The sequence below is a fragment of the Diplotaxodon limnothrissa genome, linkage group LG7 (genome assembly GCF_057381915.1).
Source record: "Diplotaxodon limnothrissa isolate DT_005_m linkage group LG7, D_limnothrissa_male_GT1.1, whole genome shotgun sequence".
Taxonomy (NCBI): Eukaryota; Metazoa; Chordata; class Actinopteri; order Cichliformes; family Cichlidae; genus Diplotaxodon; species Diplotaxodon limnothrissa.
Window position 1 is genome coordinate 14,895,563 of NC_140602.1, and position 10,800 is coordinate 14,906,362.

The window sequence follows — 10,800 nt, forward strand, 5'->3', positions numbered from 1 at the left end:
CCTCATATCATACTGAGATTGTGCTGCAGCTAAACTGATTATTCAGTGACCAAAGGCACACAAGGAGGAAATGTAATCAGCTGTAAAAATGGCTTATGTTTGCAGTTTTAGTGCAGTCCTGTAACATGCTCTCACAGGTCTCAGAGCTGTTTGCTGTCTGAACAGGTACCAGAAATTAAAAAAAAAAACAACATTAATAGATCCAGTCATTGGTATATTTCAAAAATAATTATAGTTTGTTATTATAATTTGATTCTGAATCAAAAACATGAAATGCTCTTTCAAAATTATAGTGAAATTATGGTTTGAAATAATGAGATGTTTTTTTAAATGAATGAGACACATTTATAAAGTGCTAAAGAAAACAAATATATAAAAAGTTAAAGATTTGAGATATGGAGTCAAAAGTTTAAGATGATTTTGATCAGGACTGTCAAACATAAGGCCTAGGGGGCAAAATCTGCCCAGCAAAGACTCCAATCCAACCCGCTGGACAGCTTTGGAAAATGTTAAGGAGGTCATAAAATTATGACTTTTAACTGCATTTTATTACGTTTTGAGCATCTCTTCCTACTATTCCTAACACATGTTCCTTCATTTTACACCAAGGTAATAGATTCATTAAATAAAATAAATTAAATAATTAAATGACTTAAATGAAGATCAAAGTCGATTGTGCATGGCCATCAGGTACAATGAGCTCAACATCCCTGCTTTAGATGCTTACATACTTGGGGGGTTGGTTTGTTAAAAACAAGGTATAGGCCATTACACAGTAAATCCATTTTACCTGTTCCTCTGTTGAGCTTATGAAAGGTGCCACCAGCACATAGCCGGTTATCATGATTGTGCACTTCTGCAGTTGATGACAACAGAACAAGATAGTGGAGGCCCACGGTAAACAAGCAGGTCACTCAAGTGTAAGTCAGCCATCTGTGTCCAGCATGGGCTCATCTACTGCTGTTTTTCACCCAGAGAGGAGCTCTCTGCTTCCAGACCTACTCTCCTCAAAGACTCTGTGTACTTTCTCTTTCCTATGTTGACAATGTCCTCGATCTCTTCGGCCAGGTCTCTCCTGCCGCTCTCGATCATAGCAGCCACCAGCCGAGATACTGCCCCGGGTGCTTCGTTCTTCTGCGCCCGGGCCCAGTGAAACAGCATGTCCAGGACCAAGGCACCCAGATTGTCCCTGGTAGCGAAGGAAAACACACCACTGAAATATATGTTCAAATCCCACAGTAAACTCTCTAATCTCCTACTGTTATACCTGTTATATCTAACGCACATTAGTATTAAAATGTGAATAGATTCGTACATTAAAATCCTACACACAAATGCAAAAACACACACACACGCACACACACATACATATACATAATGCGTTTTTCTTCCACCTCCAGGATGAATCAATAGAGGGTTTCTGAACACGAGGAGAAGGGGGAGGGCCAGATGAGCATCAGCCTGTGTGTAATCTCCTGCAGTGTCCCAGATGGCTTCGTGATGGCAGTGCAGATTAAAACAATCAAAATTCACTAGCATGTCTCTCCCACTCCGGGAATTTTCCTCCTGTTACATACATCTCACGCCATCTTGTTCCTGGCAAAGCTTTGACTGTGCCATGATGTGTGATCACTCACTCAACAAATGTACTTTCCTCCTTTTCTTTTTTTTACCTCTCTCTTGGCTAAAAATGTAAATGACTTAGTTTGACATATTTATTTTTTATATGGCACCCATTACCAAATTATTCATATATTATTAACAAGAATTTGAGATAGATAGATAGATAGATAGATAGATAGATAGATAGATAGATAGATAGATAGATAGATAGATAGATAGATAGATAGATAGATAGATAGATAGATAGATAGATAGATAGATAGATAGATAGATAGAGTAATGTTTTCACACACACTTCTTTTGCATAGAAAACTATCCACTCAGAACACATCACAGAGATTTCAGAATGAGGTTGCTTGGGTAACCCTCTAGTGAATTTCCTACTCTGTCATTCAGGGGTATTTTTGAGCACCACTGATTATCACTTCATTCACTCACCTAAAAGTTGAGAGTAGTTACTGACTTATTTGGAGGTTCATAAAACATAAAAAAATGTATTTGACATTACTGATTTAAAATCAACACCTTCAAGCTCGACTGAAATGTGCAGCTTCCACGTGGAAAAGCCAAATGTCTTCACTTAAGTAATTCTAAGTGAACATGATTGTTCAGTCCTACCTGTTCTTGTACTGGATGCGTTCCAGTTCTTGATAGCTCAAGCCCAGATTGAGGCCAATAACACGCCAGTCTTGTGCTATCTGAAGAGAGATGGACAGCAGGTTGGCTTCTGTCAGGTAGCCACTCTCAGGGTCACCCAGGTTCAGAGGAGGATACTCGACCTCCTCCATGATGAAAGTGTTCTCTGAGTTTAGAGCCTACAAGAACAATAAAGAAAGTGGTCCCTTTAGAGCATAGGGAGAAAGCCTCCTCTGAAATAATGCTTAGAAAACGTTTTTCTGTACTAACAAGAGTCTAGTTTAGAAACTAATAATAATGTATATAGACAGAACATTTTACATGCAATAACATCTTTTAAGATAAGAATAAAATAGGATCCATCTCTTCAACTGACAGGAAGTCTTAGAGGTAAAGTTGTAAGCCACTGGCTGTCGAGTCCTTTCCTCTTTCTGGCTACTTCCTCTGGCAGGTTGCTGGGAATCTCCCCTCTATAAAAGGACACCTGTAACAGAGGTGCAGAGCATATTATCAGTGTTGTCCAAAACCTGTTTAACCATAAAACACAGAAAGCACATTTACCTTTTTAAATGTGATTCATTATAATCAACAAGAACATTTATTAGGAATTAATCTCCTTTAGACACAAACTCCATTGGGCAAGAAGTATTATATATCAGGCCCTGAGAACAGTTTTATGTTGTTGGTCACTCTGTGGTTCCTTGGAAAAACAGGCTGGATTACACTGTTTCCAGTTTAGAATAACAATTCCTTTAAATTGATAGCCCAGGGTCCACGGTTTATTGAGTTAAACCAAAATTGCCCTCAAATAATGGAGCAAGCACACCGCAGGGCAGCGAGGAAGAGTTTCTTTATTGCTACGCCGAAACTGATGCGATTCTTTATTATCATTGTGAAGTGGGTGAAGTGTGTAATTCTCTGTCTAACACGCTTGCAGTTCCAGACTGATGTTCGTTGGGTTGCCAGTAAAGATTGAGTAGGGTACTACGGCATTCCCATGTGAGCTCCACAGAGTAAAGCTGACGAGGACAGATCTTTGTCAATAAACCAGTTCTCCACATAGATGCCTCTGTTAAAAATGTTCTCTTATTCACCATGCGAGGAGCACAAGTCTTCTCCTTGGATATCTTACTCATAACAGACATTATCCAGACATATACAAGCACACAGGAAGCACCAGTGAGTTTACTAGAAGGAACTAAAACAGAAGGCTTTTTCCTTTTTATTCCCCTTTCCATAAAAACTGCACTACATCCATTAGGAAATAATGGGAGAGAGACCACCAATATCTAATATTCTAATGGTGAGCAATTGCAACAGAGAATTTCATTAGTTTTCAATCAACTGTTTTAGGTATCCTAGGAAGGTACAAGCTGTAAAAGAACCATTTTTAAAGAAAGTGTAGTCTTCTGACAAATCTCAGCTGTCAGGCTTAAAATTTGGATTTATAGGTCCACCTAAATAGGTACCTGGCACAAAGGACACACAGATAGATATCAGTGAAGCAAATCAGGCACACCTCACCTCCCACACACATTTGGGGATAACTACTTTCTTGCTATCTTTGGCTTCATGTTGCTCTAAAGAAAACATGTGAAAAGAGATTTATTATCTCTGAACTAAGCCATGGGACATCTGAGAAGTACTGAGAAGATGATATATGCCTCAAGAGAATGTGTATCTTTTTTAGTATTTACTTTACCTTCGTCTCCCCAAAGGTAAGGTCATTCAGCTGTCTACTTTTAACAGAGTGGGGTCTTCTGAGGCCATTCATAGAGAAATTATATCAATTCCCATGTGCTTCCACACATTTTTTTAAACCAACAGATTTAAAGGTATGTGGGGTCTATGTATGTAATGTTGTGCTATCTTAAAAATCCATACCTCACATTAAGTGTTCAGCTTTTGCTATAGACTAAAACTCTTGACCACAAGTTTTGATTCAATTCTGAGCTACCAGGACTGGACCTGCAGTGTTTTGAAAGGTGCAACTAATATTTTTTTCCAGCTCCAATGTAGCATACAGGAAAATGATGAGCTAAAATACAATAAAAAGAAACCACAGGACTGAATCAACACCACTAAGACAGGATCACAAAAATCACAGCAGTAAATATTATAGAATTGTTTTAACCTGTAAAATAGTGTAGGTCACATCTGGTCCCATCATGTAGAAATTGCTGCACAAGCATGTTAAAGGATAAAGTGCATGATGGCACTTTCACAGATGTGACCTTCAAGCTCATTTATACTGTGAAAAGTCCGTTTTTTTCTTATATACTATATTTGCATGCAAGCCTGTGAGTTTAAAAAAATGTGCTTTCCTAGTTAAATATAAAGCAGACAGTGTGTGCATGGTGGTGGTGGTGGTGGGGGGGTGGGGGTCTATGACTTACCTGCCCCCTCACTGGTCCCTTCTGACCCTGTGCTGAACAGATATACACTTCCTTCAGATTCTTCAGGCTGGAGTAAAACTCGAAACAGAGTCTTCCCCCCACACAGTCTGGTCTATCTGGAAAAAAACAGGGAAATATCAGTGTGAGACAAAAAGTTATGTCAGGCCAATCATTACACAACCGCACATCATAAGACCTCGGAAGAAAAGACAAACAAGCTAAAGTCCTTCTCCTGGCATTGATTAAATCCTTAAAAGAATCATCTGTATAGGTTTAAACACATATTTAATTTTTGTCCAAGAAGATAATTGATTCTCCTTTAAAATGACCTTTGTCCTGTTTATCGTGTGCAAATCTAGTAGTTAATTTTCAAATCGCGATTTCCAAAACACAGCGACATTGTATTCCTGGGGAAAAGTAACCTTTAAGTTAATGAAAATGTCATCACAAACAAAACATTTAAAAAGGTTTAGCGCTTTGGTGGTAAAAAATTTTTTACAGCAACAAAATAGGTTGTGTTATTTTGAGCCATGTTTTAACTGTTCCTCTTCTCCCCTTCTTTACTCCTATGTGTCTGTTTCACTGTGACAAGCAGGGAGGGGAGCAGAGGAGAAGAATAAATGCACACAGAAGGTGAAACAGTGAACAGAGGACCTAACCCAAGCCCAAAACAAACTATGAAATATTGAGTCTGAAACCATTGCAACATAGAAATGAAGCTTTTTGATCTGATTACATAGTTATCTATGAATGTGCTGCAAATATTATGTAAATTTTGGTTGTGATTCCTATATCTGGCAACTTCACCCCACACGTGCTGAAGGACGACGGGATTTCTCCCTTAGATTGGTTACCCTGGCTGACAATACAGTTCAGAGGAGAAAATGCCATAATGGTATAGTCTGCTCTGTTCACTAATGATATAAAAACACCATCCATCCATCTTCTTCCACTTATCTGTATCAGGGTTGCCAGTTAAGCTCACTGTGTGAGCAGTGGCGACCATGTGATCAGTACAGTAGATTTGATAAAAACTCCAAATCAACCTCAAACAAGTTTCTCTAAGGCTTCATACCTGTGCTGATTTCTAAGCCTCTTTCAAAGCCAGCAAAGAACTGCTCTCCTTCCAGCAGGTCACACAGGTCTGAAGGCTGGGGTCCATCATATTGTTCTGTCAAAGACTGCATTCTGCTCTCTACCTGTGCAGGAAACACCACAACCATTGCTTAGCACCTGAGCATGCAGTTTACACCAGAAACAAATCAGTTCAAAGTCATACACTACCAAGGCTATGACACCACCCACAGTGGCTGACTCTGTGCACAGTGACAACACAGGGAAAAAAAAATCACCACAAACCTTGTTAGAAGGTAAGCACTGCAGCAGAACCTGTGAAGGATCAGTTTTCCTCTGGAGGACCAGGAACTGGACTTTGAACTGTTTTAACCTCTGGTAGATCTTCCTGACCGCCCCACTGACGCAGCGCTGTGTAGTATACCAGAGCCAGTACCTGTAGTGGTACACACATTATAATCCTACACTGTAAATTACATTTCAAAAGTGCTTTATGGTGATATAGAGCTGACCCTTACCAGGAGAAATGCGTAATGTAGAAAATGGCATACAAATGGGTAACATAGAGAGAGACTTGTGCTGTGATGTCAGTCCAGGTTTGGGCAGTGGGATCTCCATGGAGCAGATGCAAACAGGACATATCAACTGTATGGCCTGCAAAGAAAGGGAGAAAAACATTAATATACACTAATTTAATGTGTTATTACACACATGTGTGAGCATCAGGAGGGCCTAATGTACCGGTGACACCAGATGGCAGGGGAATCTGAACTTTGATTGGCTGTAGAAAATGCATGCTGGGAGTCTGGGAGAGACAAAGCAGGGGGCTGACTCTGGCCTGAGGATCACCGCACAGCGCCTGCACGTCTGACATAGACACCTGCAACACCTGCAAATCAGGAAACACCAAAGTCTTGCAGACCAGACAAGAACAGTGATGTCAATCATGTGTAGGTACTGCTGCTAGCTGACCTGTAAAGTGATGGTGCGAGTCTCCACTGTGGAATCCGGAGGAAAGTGAAGCTTTACTCCAGGATCAGCACTTGACACCAGTAAGCCTCCGGCTGGTGTGACAGAGCAGCTGTCCTTTACTGGGCGAGACACGGCCATAAACCAAGAAAAGTGTTTCACTGAGCAGCATGCCAGCTAAAGGTACAAAAAGAAGCCAGTTTCACCACTAATATAGTAATACTGTTTGTCCAAGACAAAAAAATAATTGTAATAATATCCATTTGCAGTAGCATGTTTTATGGGTTACCCTGGCTGGACGTCCCCCAGGGTGACTGCTATGGCTCTCACTTCCTCTCCTTAGCTCAGTGGGCAAAGTACTCCATGACTGTCCATCAAACGTCCGCACCACCACCTCCTTTCTTTTCGTCCGGTGATATGGCACACATACCTCAACAGGCTGTAAGCATTTTAGAGGTGAGATGCATTTATCTCATGCAAGTGCAAGAAAGAAACAGAGAGGAAATAGCAAATATTTGATGGAAACCACTCAAGTTACTAGTCACATTCACACATTCATACAGTGCTTTATTTTGTGCATTTTAAGCCCATTATCTACCTCACATCCACACCTATGGCACCTGCTAACCTAACGTGCAAACAAACATAGAGAAATGGCCCAGGGTTTGATACATACATTCACCAGCCACTTCATTAGGTACACCTGCTCAATCCCTTACTGATATCAGAGGCCAGAGGAGAACAGCCACACTCCTTTGAGCTGATATGAAGGAAACAGTAATTCAAATATCTACTCATTACAACCAAGTATGCAGAAGAACATCTCTGAATGAACAACACATTAAACCTTGAAGCAGATGGTTAGCAGCAGTGGAAGACCACATCGGGTGCCACACCTCACAGCTAAGAACAGGAAACTGAGAATACAACTGGAAAAACATTGCCTGGTCTGATGAGTTTTTTGGGAAGTCTTTTCTTGGTAAACTTTGGGCATCTTACTACCAAGTAAGCATCATTTGAACACCACAGCCTACATAAATCTTACTGCTGACTAATCTCTTTATGAACACAGTGTACCAATTTTCTGATTCCTGCTTCCAGCAACTGGTTTCTTGGATATGACAAAGAACTCACTGTACTCAAATGGCCTCCACAGTCACCAGATCTAAATCCAGTAGAGCATCTTTAGGATGTGGTGGAGCGGGAGATTCGAATCATCGATGTGCAGCCAACAAATCTGCAGCAACTGTGTGATGCTATTGTGTCAATTTGTACCAAAATGTATAACACTGTGCTGAATGTATGCCATGAAGAATTAAGGCAGGGGGTCAAACCTGGTACTAACAAGGTGAAACGAATAAAGTGGCTGATGACTGTATAACTAATATTACAAAAGAACTAGGTTGGTCATGTTTACCCGAGTGCGTAAATAACTAAGGTTCTAAACAAATATGTAAACAGAGGTAAAGTTCGGTTTCTCCACAGCCGCAAATCACAAACTACCAAATCATGATAACTAAATAGTTATGGAGTGTTCCTATACGCTTTAAAATACCTTTAAAAATGTGACTCCATGAGGACGAAGTTCCAGCGGATGACTAAGAAGGATCTCATGCTCCTCCAGCTGTACCCACTTTCGCTGTGGCCTCTTCTCGGCCCAGGCCAGTTTTGTGGCTGTCACTATGCATCCTGGGGGGAACACCAGCTCAGCCCCCCCTGGGAGGAACACGTGACACCCGGCAGACGAAATGCAGAAACTAAAGAGCAAAAGGAGCATCAAACCTTTTTTTTTTTAAAATATAGCTTGTATCAATTTAACTAACGGTATTATTTCAAAGAATGAGAAAATATGAGCCTGCTATGAGTGACACTGTACCTGTGCTGATTAAACCCAATGTGCAGTTCTGGGAGTTTTGTTTCTGCTTCATCTGGTGAGAATAAAACACAGTTAATATGCTAAAAACAAAGTTCAGCACTGCATGTTCAGGATCAAAATACATTGAGCTCTAATCGATTTTAAGCTCCTGTTTTTCTCTGTTCACCAGGTGTAGGAGAGAGAGGAGGAGGAGTTGGAGGTCGTCCCAGGGGATTGTCACGGACGTCTATTTTAAGCAGAGGCAGTTTGTTCAGACAGAGTGGGATCAGACGGAGGTCATTGCTGTAGATGACAAGTTCCCTGAGTGAAAGGAGAGAACCTGGGCAACAAAAAAAAGACAATGTTACTCTTTTTGAATTGCTCCGGAACCAATTTATCTTACATTAAGTGATTTTTCACTAGACACACCCACTCACCCATATGCCCTTACCCATGCTCTCTGGTAGCTGCTTTAGCTTGTTCTGGGACAATTCCAGCTTAACAAGCTCCTCCAGTGAACCAATTTCGTCAGGTAGCTCCTGGAGGAGGTTATTTGACACATCCAGAGTCTGTAGTGCTTTCAGTTGACCCAGACCCGGGGGGAGAGACACCAGCTCATTCCCCAGGAGGGAGAGGTAGGTGAGGGAGGAAAGCTGGCTTATATCAGAGGGCAAAGCCGAGAGGTGGTTGTGACAGAGGAGCAACGAGGACAACATGGAAAGGCTAAGCAGACAGGATGGTAAACAGGAGAGCTGGTTGAAGGAGAGATCCAGGTGCACCAGATGGGAAAGTAAGGAAACAGATGCTGGTATGGTGGTGAGGAGGCCAGGCAGGGGGTCACCCCTTGAGTCATGTAAACAGTGTCCTTTAGTTAGAAAGAAAAATGCAATTAGAGCAAAAGAAAAAGACAGAGAATCACAGAAGAATTATCATTCTATGACACAGTATTACATAGTTTAACTTAACTAAAGGCAACAACTAAAATGCAATGAAACAAGTATGGTGACAAGCAGATGACACTGAAATAAATTTATGAAAAAAGTACCCCGAATAGCCAGTGATCGTAGCTTTGTCAGATGGGACAGGACATCCAGTGCACCATCCAGCCCTGCTTTTTCCTCAGAGCCCAGCCTCAGGTACTGAAGGCCCTTCAGCTGCCCCGGGATGGACTCCCAAAGGAGGGGCAATGCAGCTGCACCTCCCCGGTACACATCCAGGGTCAATCTTGTATCAGTCAACACAGCTGAAAGCTCCACGGAAGGAGGCAAGGGTGGAGACAAGGACAAGGGAGAAGAAGATGAGGAGGAAAAGTCGGTGTGACGGCTGGAGGAGTATGAGCAGGAGGGAAGGGTGGATATGGAGGGAGCACAGGTATCCATAAGGCTGATGGGAGACACAGAGGGGGGATCAACAACATCTCCCTGCTCTCCAAACATAGTGGGGCCAGCCATCCTCTCCTGTTCCTGATTCAAAAGTCCCCAGATTCCGTGGGCCAAAATTTCTGCAACTCCACCTGAAAGGCTGCATGCAGGTGTAACCTCCACCTCTCCGTCTTCTGTGCTGGCTGCATGGCATCCACAATCTTCATCGGGAGGCGCGTCGTCTTCGCTGCCTCTGTCCATTGAACACACAGTCTGTTAGCTGACTTGCCCCTCGCCCAGTACTTTCCTGAGAATTTCTCCCCGCATAACATTTGTTATGTACAGGTCATGTCATTACACCCAGACGGAGCTAAGAGGCTCCCATGAGAAGGGACGAACAGTTTATGTGTGGCACAAGTTCTGAATTAGTTTAATCTAACCACTACGAAGCTAAACGTTATTAGTTATGGCCATAGCTATAATTAAGAACAAAAATGCTAATTAAAAAATATCCGCTCACTACGGTGGAGCTCTTAGTATTCGCTTTAATTAACCAGAGCTGTGTACGACTTAATGCAACGTTATTAGATTACTAACGTGTAACAAAGGAGTCTGGTTTCTTAACTCTTTATCGCTACTTCCGGAAACCAGATTGTTTTTTAAAAAGAGGGCTCTGCGTCACTGTTATTCGTTTGTTTTGTTCACAAGATCTGGCGACGGAAGATAGGAGGAGTCAAATCGACATTTTCCGTTTAATTCTAGAAGCCCGCCCCTTCGGTAGCTCTTGTGTATCACAACGAGCGCCTTGATGGTGGCGCCGCCAAAGTTTCAGCAGAGAGCGGGACTGTCGTTTTAGCAACGTGTGCAGTGATGTTAGTCCCCCTTT

The 10,800-nt window shown here is 41.8% G+C and overlaps 1 protein-coding gene across 1 annotated transcript; it reads right to left on the reverse strand.

The window, feature by feature from the left end:
* Nucleotides 1–954: 954 nt before the first annotated feature.
* pidd1 (p53-induced death domain protein 1) lies at nucleotides 955–10,175 on the reverse strand. Its single transcript, XM_085357514.1, has 15 exons — nucleotides 9,599–10,175; nucleotides 9,005–9,418; nucleotides 8,741–8,893; nucleotides 8,575–8,626; nucleotides 8,254–8,455; nucleotides 6,988–7,137; nucleotides 6,702–6,875; nucleotides 6,471–6,618; nucleotides 6,248–6,383; nucleotides 6,015–6,165; nucleotides 5,731–5,854; nucleotides 4,656–4,771; nucleotides 2,636–2,743; nucleotides 2,242–2,438; nucleotides 955–1,189 (listed from the first exon to the last, which is right to left on the reverse strand). Exons 1-15 carry the CDS (start codon nucleotides 10,173–10,175, stop codon nucleotides 955–957), a joined length of 2,937 nt encoding a protein of 978 aa, XP_085213640.1.
* Between the last annotated feature and the right edge of the window lie 625 nt (nucleotides 10,176–10,800).